Genomic DNA, 20,673 nt, shown 5'->3' with positions numbered 1-20,673 from the left:
AGTCTGTTAGCAGTCAGCCTTTCATTTATTTTTTCACTTGTTACTGCTAATTGTTACTATATCTAGACTTTTTTTTTAAACAAAGAATCATGCAAACGGAGGAAAAAACAAAAAATAGGTAAAATATTGCCTGAATGTCAAGGTCTTGACCTACTGTGCAAAGTCTTAAAACTTCCTTCTAATCTGTAATTATGAATAACAGTACTCCATTCATGTCCTTTCAGTTTTAAGAATGGTACCTTCCAAGAAGCCAAAAAAATTCTCTTCATGTACATCCTGGTCAATATTTCTAGTAATTTACCCAATGTAGAACTCTGGTACAGGCTGTTGAATATCTCAGCCTTTGAATACACCAACCCTTAAATTATCAGTTGTATAGAGATTAAGCTGAGGGCTGCACGTAGCAACGGTTGATGTCATGCAACTGTGCAGTACTTTGAAAACTGAAAAGTCACCTCTTTCTTTAGCTTTAGATTCTTTCTATAGCTTTTGACCATCTAAACAGAATATGAACCTCTCCTTTGAATAAATAGGACAGTTGAATTCTTTAGCACTTTAGACTTTGCAAACATCTTTTGTGTATAGATTTTATTTTAGTTTTTGGTTTGGGTATTGGTGAAATTTTTATTACTACCAAATAGGGCTGTTGATTAATTGCAGCTAACTCGCTTGATTAACTCAAAAAATTAATTGTGATTGATCAGTTTTAATTGCACTGTTAAATAATAGAATACCAACTGAAATTTAATAAATATTTTTGGATTTTTTTCTACATTTCCAAATATATTGATTTCAGTTACACCACAGAGTACAAAGTGTACAGTGCTCACTTTATATTTTATTACAAATATTTGCACTGTAAAAATGATAAAATAGTATTTTTAATTCACCTCATACAAGTACTGTAGTGTAATCTCTTTATTGTGAAAGAGCAATTTTACAAATGCAGCTTTTTTTTGTTTGTTATATAACTGAATTCAAAAACAAAACATTGTAAAACTTTAGAGCCTACAAGTCCACTTAGTCCTAATTCGTGTTCAGCCAATTGCTAAGAAAAACAAGTTTGTTTACGTTTACGGGAGATACTGCTGCCTACTTCTCATTTACAGTGTCACCATAAAGTGAGAACAGGCGTTCGCATGGGATTGTTGTAGCTAGCATTGCAAAGTATTTATATGCCATATATGCTAAACATTCGTATGTCCCTTCATACTTCAACCACCATTCCAGAGGACATGCTTCCATGCTGCTGATGCTCGTTTAAAAAAAATAATGCGTTAATTAAATTTGTGACTGAACTCCTTGGAGGGGAGAATTGTATGGCTCAGGCTTTGTTTTAACCCACATTCTGTCATATATTTCCTTCTATAGTAGTCTTGGATGATGACTCGGCACATGTTGTTCCTTTTAAGAACACTTTCGCTACAGATTTGATAAAACGCAAAGAAGGTACCAATGTGAGATTTCTAAACATAGCTACAGCACTCGACCCATGATTTAAGAATCTGAAGTACCTTCCAAAATCTGAGAGGGACGAGGAGTGGAGCATGCTTTCAGAAGTCTTAAAAGAGCAACTCTCCAATGCGGAAACTACAGAACCGAACCACCAAAAAAGAAAATCAACCTTCTGCTGGTGGCATTTGGCTCAGATGATGAAAATGAACATGCATCTGTCCGCACTGCTTTGGACTGTGCAAAGAAGCTATGTAATCGAGTAGAATCCGTCATCAGTATGGACGCATCTCCTCTGGAATGGTGGTTGAAGCATGAAGGGACATATGAATCTTTAGCGCATCTGGCATGTAAATATATGACAGAATGTGGGTTAAAACAAAGCCTGAGCCATACAATTCTCCCCTCCAAGGAGTTCAGTCACAAATTTAATTAACGCATTATTTTTTTTAAACGAGCATCAGCAGCATGGAAGCATTTAGTTTAGTGCTTGTTTGAGTGATTGGCTGAACAAGAAATAGGATTGAGTAGACTTGTAGGCTCTAAAGTTTTTTACATGGTTTCATTTTTTGTACATAATTCTACATTTGTAAGTTCAACTTTCATGATAGAGAGTGCTCTATAGTACTTGTATTAGCTGAATTGAAAAATACTATTTTATGTTTTGCAGTGCAAATATTTAATCAAAAATAAATATAAAGTGAGCACTGTACACTTTGTATTCTGTGTTGTAATTGAAATCAATATATTTGAAAATGTAGAAAAATCCAAAAATATTTAAATAAATGGTATTCTATTACTGTTTAACAGTGCAATTAGTCGCGATTAATTTTTTTAATCTCTTGACGGTCCTAATACCAAGCTAACTCCTTAAACCCATGTTGTGATTGATCAAATTCTTTTCATATTTTTTATACTAGGAGGTTCAGCAACATCTGATGACCATGAATTTGACCCATCTGCTGATATGCTGGTTCATGATTTTGATGATGAACGGACGTTAGAAGAGGAGGAAATGATGGAAGGAGAAACAAACTTCAATTCTGAAATAGAGGATCTTACAAGGGTAAATGGCACTTATGGGTTATAAAACAAAAATACCATTTTATGCAAGATGGTTACATTTTGTTAGATTTTGATCACAAATACATTGGCGAACAAATAAATCCTAGGAATAATGAATGACCTGTTGAGGTACTTTTTCAGTTCTCAAAATCTGTAGCAAAGAAGCTACGTATATAATAGACTAATGCTTGCTGAGGTATAGTTTTTTTTTTGTTTATACCTATTGGTGTAGATGTCAAATTTTAGACTTATCGTAAACGAAGTGTGCTCTAGCTAAATGTATGTTCTCCATAAATTGATTATTCCCTGTTTTATTTGATTAGTACATGTTAATTTCAAATTTCTGTAAACTCCTTCATCCCATAACTTCTTTTAATTTGACATTTTAAATTCTTTGTACAAACATTCATCCTCATACCACTCCTGTGATGAAGTAAGTAGTATTTGCCCCATTTTGTAAGTGGAGAAACTGAGACGGGGATTAAGTAATTTGCCCAAGGCCACATAATGAGTTCTCAGCAGAGCTGAGATTAGAACGCCAATTAATGATGACTATGCATACATCTTAAAATGTGTACCGAAAATAATTGCTTTCTAAGAATTATTTTTTTTTTTAATCTTGGGCTCTTGCTGGCATTTTAAATACTGCTTTAAGTGGTCTCTTAGGGGATATGAGCTTGGCAGAATTTTGACTTGAATTGCAACTGGTTAATCAGTCAGGAACAATATTTTGTGGTTTAAGGATGTTCATAATAAATTCTAAACTAGTTTAAATGCAGTCTGTGATTTCATTGGTTGAAAGGCTTTCAGCACATGTAATTATCTTCAAATTTATATCTAAAGTACAATTTTCTTCAACTATGGTAAATCACTACCAGTTCAACTTTAAAAAGCTATTTAGCGTGTTTAATCTTCAGTAACAATAACGAATTGTCACTTACATTTGTAATTGCAGGTTTGATATTAAAGATGAAAATGAAGTTAAGAAAATCAGTTTATTACAAATTTGGAGACACTTTGTCTAGAAAGGGTGAATTCTGGGAAATAGGATTCCTCAAGTGTGTAGAGAGAGCTTTCAATACAATTGCTTTCCTTCCTTCTATTTTATATAACTTTGTAAAGGGTCAGCTTGGTGGTATAGTTGTGTACTACTTGGTGATGCCATGGCAGCAATCAAAGGTCAGGACCAGAGTTTGTTCCTTGGCAGGAGTTGGAAACTCTGGTGAGTCTCCATGTTTTGACTTTCTGCTGAGCAAGACGAGTAGTGGTGCTGTTTAGATCTAGAAGGAGCCATGTGCTAGCCCTCTGTAGAGGAAGGGTGTTATAAATTGGCCCTGTACTCCACTGTACAGTTATCAGCCTGTTGTGAATGGATCCTTCTTGGTCTGGGCAGAATTTAGTCACTGGCTCTAGCTCTGGAACACTCTTTCTAGGCTCAGATCTCTTGTCTGATACTCTTCCTTGAGATGTGGAATGCCACCATCCAGCTCCTGTATATCCTGAAACCAGTGTCAGACCTCCCAAGTAACATGCTCCATGATTTCCACCTAGGTAGTGGGCACTTCGGGTTTACTAGTTTAACCCCTTCAGAAACAGTGTAGTAGGAAAGAAAGGAACGCAAGTTTAGCAAAGGAATTGCTTAACCAAATTGACTTTACTTTTAAAGCATTCAAGAGTTATAGATCTTCGAAAATAACAAAGTCCAGTGACATACCATCCCCTAGTCTGAGATCACCCCTATTTATGAGTCCATGGTTTGTCAGCATCTGAGGCTGGGCAGTCCTTCTTGAAGTTCACATGTGGTGGTGATTGGCCCCCTATGGAGAGGATACCATCTGTGGTCTTAAATAGGGCCTCAGACTCTGTGCCATGTGCTCAAAATAAGAAGCTCCAGATCTAACAATATGTTTCTGTTCTCCCTCCCACCCTACATTTGTAGGCCCTGTGTCGAGGGGGGGGGGGGAGAAATTGTTTCATGGGGGTGGGCCAGTAGCTGAGAAATGAAGTGATGGCCCTAGATTGCAGTCTTGACGTGTCTCAGTAAGTCTCTTCGAGGTGTCATACACCTTTCCTGGGCACGGTAGCGCTCTGGGATACAATAACTGCCCTGGGGAAAGTTCAGACTTACCAGTTACAGTGCTTATATTTCTACAAATAGGACAACATAGGGATCATAATCTGATACAAGCTGACCCCCACCTTGTCACAAATGGTTGCTAGAACCCAAAGCTTTTTGGAGTGTAATGGGGTAAGCCAGGCTCAGAGAATCCACCAAAGTAAACAGAGACAAGGTGGGTGAGGTAATATCTTTCACTGGACTACTGTTGGAGAGAGAGGCAAGCTTTCAAGCTATACAGAGTTCTTCAAAAGAAGAAGAATGAATATGTAAAAATGTTGCCACCTTACTCAACCAATCTGCTGCTTGTGTCCTGTCTACTGGCTTCATGATAAAATATGTTTTTACTTTTTTTTTGCTTTTGGGAGTATTGCAGTGCTAAGAGATTGTCAGCTGGGTTCTTTGCTTCTTTGTGTATCAACAGAAGGGTTACTAACTTCCAATAACAGGTGAACATACAACCAGATAATCTTGTTCATCACCATTTAAGGCAGTGAGGTTACATAGGTGTTAGAGGGTATAATTTGGCCAGCAGAACTTCTTACTAATGGTTCAGGAGAATGAAAGATCCAATGCTGAATTTGGAGGGCTGACAGTTAATGTTTTGTATTAAACTGAACATAACTGATTTAAAAAAAAATGGGACCCATATGTAGTCATCTTTCAGAGTAGAACCTCTTTTAAATATAAAGTCCTAAAAATGGACAAATATTTTAAGGGTTACTTTTAATTGCACATTTGTAGACAATGTTTAGTAGTTTTGATTTTTAAAAAGTAGTGCAACAGTGTGCTTAATAGTATTTACCTCTTGCACGTGATGAAGAGCTGAGGGGTATCTCTGTGAACAGTGACCTGCTAGTCAGTATTGTGCATAATTTGGGAATATGCAAAATCAGTTTTAAAATATGTATGCAAAATCAGGTTTAAATTCCTACACTTCTAGAAGTTGGAAGTCCTGCCTTATGTTGTTCAAGAAGTAATTTTCCCCAGATTTGTAAGGTTTCCAATTTTTTCCCCAATGACCAAATGCTCATGTTAGCTGAGATAGTCTTAACACATGCATTCCTCACATATTTACCCGTGCTAGGTTATGTGTAAAATACATAACTTAAAAATGCGGAGAAGGTCTGTGTAATGTGAAATGTTTTTGTGGAAGTCAAAACTTTGCTTGGTGGATGTTATTCAGGAAGGTGAAATGCCAATTAATGAACTACTTAGCCTTTATGGCTATGATGGTACAGTCCCACTTCCAGAAGAGGAAGATGATGAAGATGACGAGGAAGAGGAGGAAGAGGAAGGAGAAGATGATGATGTTGATAATGACGACAACAGTGGGTGTAGTGGAGAAAACAAAGTAAGTGACTGTATTAATTGGAAATATTTTCCCATTCAGTTGTCTAGTACCATGTCCTGAAATTCTGAACTAGTTTGCATGCTCCTTCTAGTTTAGTCACTAATAGTACATAAAAGCCCTTCATGGATGTGCAAGATGCCAAACCACAGCAGAACATAAAAACAGCCATGCTGGATCAGACCAATGGTCCATCTACCCCAGTGTCCTGTCTTCTGACAGTGGCCAATGCCAGGTGTTTCAGAAGGAATGAACAGAACAGGCAATCATTGAATGATCCATCCCCTGTCATTCACTCCCAGCTTCTGACAGTCAGAGGCTAGGGACACCCAGAGCATGGAGTTGCATCCCTGAGCCTCTTGGCTAATAGCCATTGTTGGATCTATCCTTCATGAACTTATCTAGTTCTTTTCTGAACTCCATTATAGTTTTGGCCTTCACAACATCCCTTGGCAATGAGTTTCACAGGTTGACTGTGCATTGTGTGAAGAAGTACTTCCTTTTGTTTGTTTTAAGCCTACTGCCTATTAATTTCATTGGATGATCCCCAGTTCTTGTGTTATGTGAAAGGGTTATTTACTCATTCTCCACACTAGTCACAATTTTATAGACCTTTATTATATCCCCTCTAGTCATTTCTTTTCGAAGTTGAAAAGTCCCAGTCTTTTTCATCTTTTCTCCTACTGAAGCTGTTCCATGCCCTTAATCATTTTTGTTGCCCTTCTCTGTACCTATTTCAATTCTAATGTATACTTTTTGAGGTGGGCTGACCAGAACTGCATATAGTCTTCAGAGTAGGGGCATAACATGGATTTATATAGTGGCATTTTGATATTTTCTGTCTTATCTGTTCCTTTCCTAATGGTTTCTAATGTTCTGTTAGCTTTTTTGACAGCCGCTGCACACTGAGCGGATGTTTTCAGAGAACTATCCACAATAAATCCAAGATCGTTGAGTGGTGACAGCTAATTTTTAGACCCCATGATTTTGTATGTATAGTTCAGATTATTTTCCAGTTTGCATTATTTTGCATTTAGCAACATTTTGACTTTATCTGATATTTTGTTTCCCAGTCACCTAGTTTTGTGAGATCCCTTTTTAACTCTTCACAGTCTGTTTTCAACTTAACTATCTAGAGTAATTTTGTATTGTCTGCAAATTTTGCCACCTCACTGTTTACCCCTTTTTCTGTTTCATTTATGAATATCTTGAAAATCATTGGTCCCGGGACAGATCCTTGGGGGATCCCACTATTTACCGCTCTCCGTTCTGAAAATTGATCATTTAGTCCTACCCTTTGTTTTCTGTCTTCTAACCAGTTACTGATCCATGAGAGGACCTTCCCGCTTATTCCAAGCACTTACTTCGCTTCAGAGCGTTTGGTGAGGGACCGTGTCAAAGGCGTTCTGAAAGTCCAAGTACATTATATCACCCTTATCCACATGTCTGTTTGCCCCCTTCAAAGAATTCTAGTAGATTGGTGAGGCATGATTTCCCTTGACGAAAGCAATGTTGACTCTTCCCCCAACAAATCATGTTCATCTAGTTATCTGATCATTTTGTTCTTTACTATAGTTTCAACCAATTTGCCTGGTATTGAAGTTAGGCTTACCAGCCTGAAATTGCCAGGATTGCCTCAGGAGCCTTTTTTTAAAAAAAAACAGGTGTTGCATTAGCTATCCTCCAGTCATCTGATACAAAAGCTAAAACAGAAATAGTTTGCACTATGTTGGAAGGCAAATCTATTATGAATTCTTGCATGAATACTGCACTCTTAAACACTGCAGAATTGATTTCAAAAGGTCTCCAAATAGAAGTGTGAAAGAAGCAACAAATGGTACAGCCAATGGATCTTTGCATGAGAGGTCCACGCAGCACAAACCTGAGTTGATTTTATCAGAGGGCTGAATTAGGTGTTACTCCCCTCATCCCTCTTGCTTTATATCCAATTGTAGTTTAAGGATCAACTACTAATGAGCTTTGGCCCTTTTACACCTGTTGAACCATACCTGTTGTCTGCCAAGTTTCTTGCAGCTTCATCTAATACCTAGTCACTGTCAGATCCAGAATAAACTCGTCTAGATGGATCAGCAGTCTGACCCAGTCCAGCAATTTCTATTCTCCTATGAAAAGCACTTTTACTTAAACTTTGCTCACTTGTTCAGGAGTGAGCTCTAAACATCTACTCCATCCCATAAACCCTTGCTGTATTTCATCTTTATAGCATCCAGAATTGATGCTGAGATCAATTATAAATTGCATCGTGCAGCATTATATACAACAGGATCATAGTCCTGCTTTAAAACAGTGTCTGACTCTTCTGAAAACAATCTATTTTATATATTTGAGTATATCACTGGATATGATGATTCAGTAGTTATTTTATTATCAGGTGTGGTACTGAAACAAAAAGTCATAGCCTGAATTTCTGAAATTAACCATTTTAAATCCCTCTTGACTGACGTATTAAAGATTGACAGTGATTGTTCCTCTATAATTTATAGTTGAAAATAAATATGATCAAATATTTTGTGCGAATATATCATTATAATCATGGCCTCTTTAAAATGCAGTCCTATGAACTCTTAAAATAAACGAGCATCTTTTATTTTAGAAGGCATTTTTCTGCTTGCAGTTCTCCAGATCCTGCTTTTAACTATAGTTGTAATTAATTCTGTTTGACGACTTTTTCTATACTGTCATGACATAATTATAACTTGGCCATTGTTGCTGGCCTTTTAAAGCATATAATTTTAAAATATTACAGTTGTAATGTAAAATCCTTTGTATGGTTAATACCAACAGGATTGAGGGAGGTTAGGAAGCTTAGTATGGATTGAAAAAGGAAATATTGTCCATAATATAAATAATGTACTGTTTTATTATAGCACTCACAACTGAGGAGCTATCTTACCTATTTTATAGATATGGAAACTAAAGCATAGATAGGTTAAGTGACTTGCACAAGGTTGCATGATGGGTGTAAGGGTAATGAGATATAAATATATGGCCAGGATGACCTGTGCCTTTGAGGTTATTTAGCCTTGTTGCTGTTTTGAGAAAGAAACCAGTTTGGTATGATTTATGGATTCTATTAAGATAATGTGAAAGCAAATATAATTTAAATCAACATATCACTGGCTAAATTAATATAATTTTCCTAAACAGGATGGAACAATATAATGATTAAATCTAAGGCTACACAGTCTTACAGAGGTTGAATTGATTGATCAAGATATTAATAACATGAAATGGGATCAACAGTTGATCAAATGATCAAATCAACACAGTCAGTCATATCAGGAGATCAATGAAATACATGATGAATCTTTGGTCTACTTTTGATTGCTTTGGTCTAATTTCAGCTCTTGGGTTTAGTATGTGGATGAGGTGTTGGTGTCCTGTGATACACAACAGGTCAAACTAGTTGATCTGTTGGCCCCTTCTGGCCATAAACTCTGACTCTAACCTTACACATACTAACTCCATACAGTCAAGGAGGTGCAGTTTTTCTCAGCTTTTGAACTATTATTACACTCCTTCAAAGCACCGTTAATTGAATGATGTACTCTATTTGCTCCCCTTCTGGCTAACTTATGTACTTTAATACAGTAGTGATCAGCAACTCACGATTCCCCTAGTGAGGAGAGTAATTTAATGCTGATACTTTTAAGAATGAAGGGTTACGCTCTGATTTGTCACCTGCTTAGAATTTGAGTTGGTATCTAATTGTGTTCTTTTTAATATAAATTTACATAGTGCTACTCCTTAAACATCTGCATGCTCACATACATTCACACGTTAGAAAGGTTATCCCTCTTACCACAGCAAGAAATTAGTTACAACACAAACTGTCAGTTCTCTAATTAAAAGGTTGCCTTTACTTTTGTCCAGACCTAAGGACATAAGCTAAGGTCACAGCTGTTTTTGAGGTCCTGTAATGTAAATTCCATTTAGGATAAAGCAAATTAAAGTTTATACATGCTAGGCCACACTACAGTAGGTCCTCTTGCCTTACTTGGGTGCTTGGCTGAGCAAAGAATAGAGCTCTTTGACATGAACTCTTACATGTTCAGTCTCTGTTCAAAGTATGAGTGAAATCCTAGCAGCAATTTTATTTAAAAGATTAAAATATGTTGTAAAATTCCAATTATACTTCTAAAAATAGGGCTATAACTAAAATGTCCAAAACCTGGCGTTTGCTTACTTCTTAAAGAGCATTAGTGCCTTAAGTCAACCTAAATTTTTTGTTAAAACCTATCAAAGTTCTGACCATTTGAAAAGTGCATACTAAATAGAGCCCCAACTCCGCAAGCTCGTGTGTGGCTGGACCTTCTGTACCCTTGTCAATATTCCATTGACACTTGCATGCCCTGTATCAATGAGGCTCTTGTCCACATGTATCAGTTTACAGGTTTGGAGCCTTTGGATGGAATGCACTGAGTACATGAGCAGCTCTTTAAAGCATGAAAGTTTGTTCTTGTGATTTAAAAGGTCCCCGGTAAAAATTGCCAAGTCTGTGCAAGTTGAATAACTCTGAGAAAAGAAATTTTTAAGGTTTGGATATTGTACTTAAGGAAACAAACAAAGTCATAGAAAACCAGTTGAGGGTGGGGTGGGCTCTACTTAATGCAACATAGAGGGTGGAAATTTAAAAGGAATGACAGTAAATTAAAAAAATGAAAAGTTCCTTTTGAACCATTGAGTTGGCTGTGTTGCATTTGGACTATTTTTGATTTCCCATTTACTTATTAAACTTGCAGCGCTTATTCTGCTTTGTCATTAAAAGCATACAGGATGTGCATAATGTGTCTGAGATGTTGCAACAAATAAGTATGAGCAAGTTGCATTAGTTATCTTCACCAAATGCATAAATCAATCCACTAACTCATTTTTTTCAACCCTTCTCATGTAACTTTCTACTATCTCCCACTGTGGTCGTTTCATTTCTGTCAAGCATCTATTCTTTTAATATTTGATCTTTTTACCATTTTTACTTAACTCAGTGATGTTAGAATTGGAGTATACTGATACTTCTTGTGGGGTGAAATCTAATTATTGAAGGTTTTCATGATAACCTCACGCCATAAATAGTAACTTTTTGGGGGGGGGGGCTACATCTACACTACAAGCTAGGGGTGCGGTTCCCAGCTCACATACACATACTTAGTGCAAGTATAAATAGTAGCATTTCTGCAGTAGTAGCATGGGCAACAGCACATCTTAGCTGTGCCTAGTACATGCCCACATAGGTTCAGCACGTTTATACTTGGCACGGCTGAGCCATGCTGCCGCTGTCTGTGCTGCTGTGGCTACACTACTATTTTTTACTCATGCCCGCTCTCTCTATGTGTATGCGAGCTGGGAATCTCATCCCTAGCTTGGAATGTAGGTGTAGCCTTCCACATGATTAGAAATGGTTATCCAGCGTTTCCTAATCCTGATATTAAAAAACATCCAAAATTCTGGGGGAATGGTTTTAAAGATGGGGTATACTTTAAGAGCAAGAGAGATGTAAAGAACTCTATGCCTTTATAACTTCCAATTTTTTTTAGCTTATTGTGCATAATTTATTCCATCAAACAAACAAAAAACACTTAAGTAGTGAGAAGGGAATTTGTATCATTCAGTGTTTGTCTGTAGATTCACTGACACATTTTTGAGTGCCCAGTATGAGAATTTTGTGAAAAGCTAGTGGTTCACATGAATAAGATTGTGAAATTGACCTATCCCTTGGTTCTAAGATCCGCAAGCTGCATATCCTTACAAACAGCTTAACAAAAAATTAGATGTGTACACCCGGAATTACTCCTAGCGAAACCTAGAATTACTCAGTAATGGAAAGCTAACATATCCCCATCCTATACCAAAGCCTGATTAGGTATAGGATAGTTCACACAAGTGTGGCAATACTTATTGTTGCTCATGGTATTAAACTTTAACCCTAAATTTCCATGCTGGAAAAACTAGATACAGTGTTTAATTCTGGTTAGCTCATCTAAGACTTAATGTTAAACCTGACCTGCTTAAAATATGTTCTCAAAATCTATAGCAATACTGTGTAATGCATCTAAACAATCTCTGTGGCTGTCCACAGCCAGTACCTGTCATTCGTAACACTACAACCTACAGTTTATTATGTGTACAACATCCTCTTTTGTTCGAAATTTCTGGAAATATAAATAAAATGTTATCAAAAAAGAGAGAGATGATTATCTCTAATGCAGAAGGTTTAAATGGTGTCCTATTTGCCTTATTGTATTTAAGGAGGAGACCATAAAGGATTCATCAGGTCAGGAGGATGAGACACAGTCCTCCAATGATGACCCAGCACCATCTGTTGCTTCTCAAGATCCACAGGAGATAATTCACCCACGTCGATGTAAATATTTTGATACAAGTATGTGCTGTTCAATACTATGCACCATCTAAATTGTCATAACTTTATTAAGATCTAGAATTAATGAAATATTGAGTTAGTAAAAAATATCTAAGCCTTACTGCTTACGAGTGTTTGTCAGATCTCCTCTTTTCTTCTCCCACTGCTGTTCTTTATTATCAGGTCACTTAAACATAGCTGCTACTCTGAAACCTGAAATTAAACATAGTTCTTTTTGTTGTCCACACTCCTTAGCATATGATTAAAGCCTCTCTTTTTTACAAGTCATGGACTTTGTATTAGTTTTTTATTAAAGGAAAAGTGTAGGATTAAATCTGGTGCACACTTAAAAAGAAAAGCAAAATCTAAGGCCAATGGAAATGCTTTCAATAACTTCACGTTTCAGTGGAAACGTAGTCCCTGGTGCTGCAAACAGGTCCACATGGGCATGCCTTTAATTTCTGCAAAGCTCCTTTGCCATCCACTTGGAGCCCCAGTGACTTCAGTGGTCTTCCCATGTGGACCAACTTGAAGGATCAGTGCAAATATTCCCTGCAGTGTTTGTAACCTTGCATTGTGGTATTGCTCGGCTGTAGCAAGTGTCTGTGGAGCACTGTTGATGGTCCAAGAAGAGGTGGCTGGCTGCAGGGTTCTGGCTTACCTCCATATTTTCAGTTGCTAATTCACCCTAAAAAGACAATATAAATATGTTGTTTTCTTTATATAAATATTCCAAGTAAGCAATTGCTGTAGTTGCTACATGGAGATTAAATTATAAATGGGAGAGGTGCAGGTCCACAAGACAGTATCCCTTAAGTTGTGGTCTGCTCTATGAAAAACTTTTGAGAACCTTTGTGCTAGTGAGTGAGAACTAGAAAATAAAATTGACGACAAACCAAAGTAAAACTGCTTATTTTTGTCTAATCTCAGTAATGGAAAAATGAATAAAAATAATCAAACTAAAATAGATTTAAAATATTTCAGGTTTTAATAAACGGAGGTGGGGATAGCAACACAGAGAAGGAAATTTTGCTTTTAAAATATTTATCTTTACCACATCATTTTCAATACTACCATTTCCCTGCTCCATACTTCCGCTCTTTGATCATGTCTCTGTTTCTTAGATGTGCTTAAAATTCACTCTTGCAGCCACTTGGAACTGATCTGATCTAGTGTTATGTAACCCTCCCCTGAGCCCTCACTGCTGTTGCAATACCACTTGGGTTTCAAACCTGCATTCTCCTAATGAGTAACATCTGATATTACCAGCCAAGTCATTTGGACAACCAAATATTTCACTGTGTGGGGTAGCCATTTATACCAGAGGAAGGTAAAATGTATCATTCCTGGTATTTGGAATCTTAGACCTATATGTTTACAACAAACATTATTACTTTATAGTTAAAGGTTGCTTATAGCTCCATATACCCAGTGGTTTAAAATAAAGGAAATTAACATTTAAAATTCTTCACATCTACATCACTAGTTAAGTCATTGGAAATGTCATTTTTCAAGTTTATTGTTTGGATTGTGGTAGCACCTAGGAGCTACCGTCCCGTCATGAACCAGGACTTGTGCTAGGCACACAATAAACATGGCAGAAAAAAGACAGCCCTTGCCCCAAAGAGCTTACAGTCAAAGTAACATTCTCCTTTTCATGTTTATCTAACACCAATGTCCTAGGTTAAGCATTGGCTGAGGAACCAAAAGCTAACAGAACGCTGATTTGCATTTAATAAAAGGGTCTGTCTTTCTACTACCTGATCCTCACCTGCTGACATTAATGTGGCTACTTTCAATATCATGCAAATGATAGTCCCTATTACAGATGGTTATCCGACATTCCTTAGAGAGACACATCCTGACTTAAGGACTCCTAAATGTTAAATTCACTATAGCAAATGCAAGTACCGAATGTCACAGGTATTAAAGAATCTGCTTTCTCAGTGCACTACTTGTGGATAGCTGAGCTGAATGCTCTGTGAAGTCCAGTATTTTTAAATGTCATTGTGCCTGAGCATGTAACAGCTGGATTTGGAGTGACCCACATATTGTGCTCTAGTGTACACACAGTTCAACAGAGGCTGGCAATGGTGCCAGTGTTGCTCTAAGGATGAGGAAAGACGGTGATGGATGCAGGATCTGAAATGAAATGAGGGTGACTAGCCCAACAGCCTGCCAGTTCTGTTCGAAAGTAAGGAGAACCTGGGTTTCAGTGTAATCATTGAAGACACTGGCATGCTTGCAGAGAACAACTGTACCTGATCAATTGGAATGTTGTCAGCCTATACAAGTAGAGTTGGATGAAGGGGAATAAAGTCTTATGGTGAGGCCCAAAAATGAATAGACTGTTTACTTATTTGCATCCTAAAAACTGACAGCCTTCTTCCTGTTTGCTGTCTTTCCAATTAACAGGATATTTAACCACTCTGTGTAAGCACATTAGCTATTTTTTTTTCTTCTAAGGCACAGTGGGATGCCTTTCAACTGGAAGACAGGCCAAGTTGTGGTGGTTTCCCATTTTGCTCCTCAGTGAGATCCCAGCCATATGTTCGTTCACAGAAAGGTGGTTGTGACATCACAGCTAAAGATCCAAATAGCCAGCCAGCAATGGCTTTGAGCAATCTGTCTCCAAGACATACTTTATTGGAATATAATGTTGGCCTGAACAGGGTTTATGGTAGTACTTCCCATGTAAATAATGTCTGAAAAATTTCTCGTAGATAGTGAAATAGAAGAAGAATCTGAGGAAGATGAAGATTATATTCCTTCAGAAGACTGGAAAAAGGTAAACATTTAAGGACTTGCTATTAAGGATATATCTTTATTAAGTGTGTTGTTTAAATGCAGTGTACTGTTGGTTATTTCAGGCATAAGTGAGTATGGTATTCATCAGCAGAAGGAGACAAGAAATAAGAGTTCAGTGGAATTGGTTCCTATAAACAGGCTCCTTTTTGCTAATTTTCAGTTTATCCAGAAGGTGGAAAAGATTGTCTGACTTAACTAAAACCACCAGGTTGTCATCTTTAGCTTTGTTTTCAATAAATCATTTCATAATTTGCAGGTAAAATTCAAATACTGCCAAGTTAAGAGTTTTTTAAACTTTGCTTTCTCTTCACTGTCTATTTTCTGAAGTTCATGGTGATTTCCATTCCCTTCAGGAACAAGGATCACTTTGCATAGGAGTAGCCTCCATTTTTGAGATTTCCCCCATTCTGACTTCCTTGCCTCTGCTTAGGGGTTTCCCTCAAAAACCTCTCAGTTACAGGACAAACTGCATCTCTGTCCCCTCTCAGGTCTCTGAATGCACCCCTTCAGGTGTCAGGCCTCTTGCCTTTACTTTTCTGGGGGTGAAATCACATGATTGGCCAACTCCTAGGCCAGGCCTGGTCTGATTTGGGTTTGACACCTGCAGTTCTTTTGTGGAGTTTGATCCCTTTTTACCAGTGATCAGTCTTCTCAAACCAAAGTGGTGGTTAATCTTAGCAGTAGGAATAAAGCATAATATAAGAGTAAGGATTTTAAAACAGTCTACATGCTTCTTTCTTATTTAAAGATCTACCATCTGGTGATGGTGACCCAGGGAGGCCTACATCTTCAGATGTCCCGTGGGGGGGTGGAGAGGGGTGTCGGTAACAAACAGCTTCTTGGCAACAACTTCCCTGATCTCTGGACACAGTAGTCTTTTTGATCTGCTCGCCCCAGCTTTGTCCCTGTAACTTTGGCTGTAACCTGGAGGTAGGATCTTGGGTTTTGACCATGCTGAAGTGTTTACTGAGAAATAGTGTACCTTGAGCTATTGTTTCACTTCCTGCTCGTATTTTCTAGCAGCCTGCTATTAAACTAAACCAACATATTCATACTGTGAAATCCCGATAACCATGTCACATACAGTATTCATACATTAACACAGAGCGGTTCCATATCCATCAGTCTCCATCTGACTGATCAGGAGAATGTAACTTCATTTAGTGAAATACATTTTGTGATTTAAGTGAGAAATCACACTGAAGTAATTGCTATCTTTGTTCTAATTCTCATTACACCTGGGGTGCTTCAGTATAACTCAAGCATTATATAAAGTACATGTAATTGTTTTTAATATCAATAAGTAGATGTAAAAGAATGTGTATTTACTTTTTCCTCTGCCAGTTATGCCACGTAAAGTAAAAAACCATAATACATTTCTGCATGACGTATAGGGTTTTTAATTCCCAGAATAGAGGAAAAAGGTTGAAGTTTAAGTTTTAACTCATGACTTTCAGCTTTATAAATTATCTGCTTCCTCTCTTGCTCTTTCCAACAATTAAAAATGAACAGCTTTAGTGTTAATGTATGTTTCTTTTAATACCCTCTCAAAGCCTCATACATAAAAAGTACATTTCCATATTTTTTTTTTAATTCTGATTAGTTTTTGTCATGTTTTGTAGGTTATTGGTGGCAGGACTTTTTAGTGCTTAAAAGGATATCGTCATTCTATAGAAAACAAATAAGATCGTCAAGTGCATTATATACATTTTTTTTTTTTTTTTTAAACAGGAAATCATGGTGGGTTCTATGTTTCAAGCTGAAATTCCAGCTGGCATATGCAAATACAAGGAGAATGAGAAAGGTGAGCTTTGACTCTATCAACATTTCTGAAATGATTTGTTCGAGTTTCTGTACTAAAGCTTGAGGGCAGATTTCGGGCATCTTAGGAAAAGACATCTTAGGAAAAATTTAAAAACTATTAGTTGATATGATTTCACAATAAGACAGTTTATTCAGTCAGGCAGATGTGCCTGTATTTGAAACTGTTTACACTGTATTAGGGTTGGGCATTTGACTGGTCCAAAATAATTGGGCATTTGACCAGGCAAAAATTGTCAAATGTGGTCAAATAATTCAAAGTGCTAATCTATTAGAACAGTAACAATTGTAAAAAAGAGAGTTAAACTTCATGGTCTTAGATACTTGTGCCTAATTACAAACAAGTTACTTAACTGAGTTATTTTAACTCAGAAAAATGCTAAACCCAATTAAATGAAGCTCTAAAAAGTAAAAGAATGGTACCATGATGCAATCAACAAGATGGTAGGTCATTGCCTACATCAGGGCTTTCTTGGTGGAATGTTTGGCAGTATTAGACCATATAGCCTCATAACAGGCGATCAGTTGACTGGCTTGCCAAGCCTTCACATTTCACTGGGGGAGTTCTGAGGAGTTGGATAGAAAGGAAGGAAAGAATTTACTTCTGCGGTTCAAAGTTTGCTTGTTGAGCCCTCTTTTATTCTGCTAACAAGTAAGTATGCTGACTATTACTAGTCCCTTTTTAAGTATTGTTTGGCAAACTTTGTTGGAAATAATTGTATATAATATTTGAGAAATCGTATATGTTGGTGTAATTTAGTTACAGTACATGTGTTAGAGGCGGCAGCGTTAAGATGGCACATGTAACTTTGACTTTGGCATTCCCTGACTTGAATGCTTACTATTCAACCTTAAAATTCTCTAATCTACTTTTATGGCTTTTTTTTTTTTTTTAAATAAAAGCCTGAGAAATATCCTAGTCTAGGACGCTTTGTCTATACCACCAAATCCTGTGTGCTAGGCAGATCTTGTAAGATGAATGTTCTGTGAAACTTAGGAGCTTTGTATCTCTCCTTGTTGTAAAGCAACTGCTTTTGTAACCCCTGTGCTCACCAGAACAGAGCCCTTACTCCAACAGAATTTGAGTTCTGCAGAGCAGATATCTGCCCCGACTATAGACCTCCTGAGAAGCACAAGAAGCAAGCTTCCATCCTGTGTTGCTTAATAGGTCCATAGATAAGGTGATTCCTGCCCAACTTGAGCACCCTGGTGATATGATGGACAGAAGAGCTTGAGGAGAGGGAATTTGAGTCTCCCAGGGTATGGAACAGTCATAGAAATTGAAACCAGAGCAAACTTAAATGTGCATACAAATGCAGCTCAGTTTTCTTTAACTTCATGAGCTTAGCAAGAAAAGTCCATGAAAAAAGACTTGTGTATCCTTATGTGATTTATATTCAGAGACTTTTTGAAATGGTGGATCTTTCTTTGCTTGAATTTAAAAAAATTAAAAATCAGGCAGAGATCAAGTGCAAAAAAATTCCAGCTAGATAAGTTGAAAGTTCCAAATGAAAGAATCTGGGTTTAAAATGAAAGTTATCATACATCCCTAGCTATAATGGTATGGTTGTTGCTTTTGCTATTAAAAAAATGTCACTGGGAGGAATAAATCTATTTTAAATATGAATTCACTAAATGATAAAGTACGTGCCACTAGCTGTGGAGAAATTACTTTTGGTGCTCCTTTCTTTATCTGGTAGGTATCTTAACATAGAGCTTGAACTCTGTATTTCCCTGAAATTCAACAGGTATGCTTGTAATTTGCTGCTGATTCATCCATTCGTATTAGTTTACTGTACTGTAAATACTTGTGGCCTCCTACAATAAAAATATAGCTGTTTTTTGCACTGCAGAAGCCTACAAAAACCAGCTTTTCATGGCCTTGCATCCAGTTACTGGTTTTGAGAACAGAAAATATGCGTCATGGACACAGACTGGGGGGCGAGGGGGGGGTGAAGTTTCACTAAATTGTTGTTACACTAGAGCTGGTATAATTTTTGTTCTGTACCTTTTCTTTCCCTACCCACTGTATTTTTGGATGAAACCTTTATTCACAGGCCTCAAACTGGACTAGTGTTGACGTTTACAATGCAAAGATAAATTAGGCTGACAATGTGCAACCATACCCTTTGGCTCTCAGCTGATGAGATCTTGTTCTTAAAGTATAACTTATAATGTACTGCTAATATAAACATTTGTATTTTAGGTAGAATTACATTATTGTGAACATCTAGGAAATTTAGCACTTGGCTGAACATAGTAGCTTAATGACTTACTCCGTTTTCATGAACATTTTCATAACAAATGCAGTTTTGGTATAATTTATTCTTTGAACTCTGCCTGTATGGATTTCCAGTCTGAGTGATGCATATACCTTGGTACATAAGCACTGTAGCTTACATTTTGGCAGTTTTTTATACCTTTAGTTCTTGGGTCCCCTTTCTGTTTGGAAATACAGGCCAAGTCTGCTACCTTTAAGCCAGGTCCCTCCTGTGACTGCACAATGTCTGTGGAGGATGAACACACTAGCTACCTATTCTCTCTCAGGGAGATGGATATTTATAAATTATCTTTTTGTAGGGCCTTTATTAACTGTACCCACTGAAACTGAGTCTACAAGTTCCAGCTCCTTGAAGTGATTATGCAGGCCTCATCTCCTCTCCTTACCCCCTCCCCACACACATCACATCCAATTTTATTGACTCCTGTGTTGTTAATTGAAAGAGTTTATACCTAGGGACTCTGCATCTGTGTCTCATAAGGCAAGCACTTGTGCACTGAGCTTAGCAGAGCCCAGGAAAAATAAGTACTGAAGGCATGAGGTTGGTGCGTTTACCTAACACCATGATCAGTGTAGCTCCAATCGTGTTTTGGTGTCTGATGTTTCTCTCATGTTCCACCCTTGGGTGCCTGGACAATGGAAGAGCAGCGTATGTAAGTGTCAGATCCCTTGGCACCAGGAAAATTGATTCAGTGAAAGATCTGACCCAGGTCTCTGAGGGAACTTGAGTAGATTAGATTAAAAAAATGTATTAAAGCTAATGTTAAACTATATAGTACACAGGTTAAGAAAAGTGTCTGTACATCTGGGTATAGTGCTTAGATTATCCACAAATACGACGTTTGTTTTTAAAGTCAGAAGATACATATAGTGCATAATCAGCAATAACCCAAATTTAGGTGAATAAATTAAAGAACACAGTTTAGATATATAGAGAGTTGGTTGTGGAAAGCAAATATAGCAATGAGTGAAGATTGTCCCTCAGTAATTGAGAATTTAGGGTAGGTTGTCCATTTAGAAAATACAATCCATCAGGAAAGTATTTCCGTTACTTTCCCGACTATGCTTCTCATCTACACACTGCACTTCTTTACTCCTCTTGAAGAAGACTAGTCATCATTGGTCCGCTGCCAAGGACAAAGGTGCAAAAGCTCCTAAACCCTTGGGGAAGAAAATGTGCATAGCACATTCACACACACTTCAGATGTGCATAGCAAATTACTGAGCTGGCTAAGATAATATGGCTGCTTGATTTGAGACAAGGTAACTTCATTGTTAAACTAACTGACAGAAAAGGCAAAAAGGGCGTCCAGTGTATCATTGCTGAGGACCTTGTGGATAAATTGGAAAGAGTACAGCGAAGGGCAACAAAAATGATTAGGGGTCTAGAGCACATGACT

At 37.3% G+C, this 20,673-nt stretch overlaps 1 protein-coding gene across 10 annotated transcripts in view; it reads left to right on the top strand.

Annotated features, from left to right (window-relative positions):
• MIER1 (MIER1 transcriptional regulator) overlaps positions 1-20,673 on the top strand; it is a 55,607-nt gene that overhangs the window by 18,856 nt on the left and 16,078 nt on the right. For 5 of the 10 annotated variants that reach the window (XM_043520254.1, XM_038413247.1, XM_038413248.2 and 2 more), the window contains 5 exons: positions 2,373-2,518; positions 5,820-5,987; positions 12,252-12,384; positions 15,087-15,151; positions 16,903-16,975. In XM_043520254.1, the coding sequence (XP_043376189.1) occupies positions 2,420-2,518; positions 5,820-5,987; positions 12,252-12,384; positions 15,087-15,151; positions 16,903-16,975 (538 nt within the window). In that variant the 5' untranslated portion in view covers positions 2,373-2,419. The remainder of the gene's footprint in view (positions 1-2,372; positions 2,519-5,819; positions 5,988-12,251; positions 12,385-15,086; positions 15,152-16,902; positions 16,976-20,673) is intronic. The other 5 variants (XM_043520253.1, XM_043520252.1, XM_043520255.1 and 2 more) reach the window with 3 other exon arrangements.

This window comes from Dermochelys coriacea, chromosome 8 (genome assembly GCF_009764565.3).
Source record: "Dermochelys coriacea isolate rDerCor1 chromosome 8, rDerCor1.pri.v4, whole genome shotgun sequence".
NCBI classification, from domain to species: Eukaryota; Metazoa; Chordata; order Testudines; family Dermochelyidae; genus Dermochelys; species Dermochelys coriacea.
Note: the sequence above shows the minus strand (reverse complement) of the source record. Positions and strands in the feature narration are given on the sequence as shown.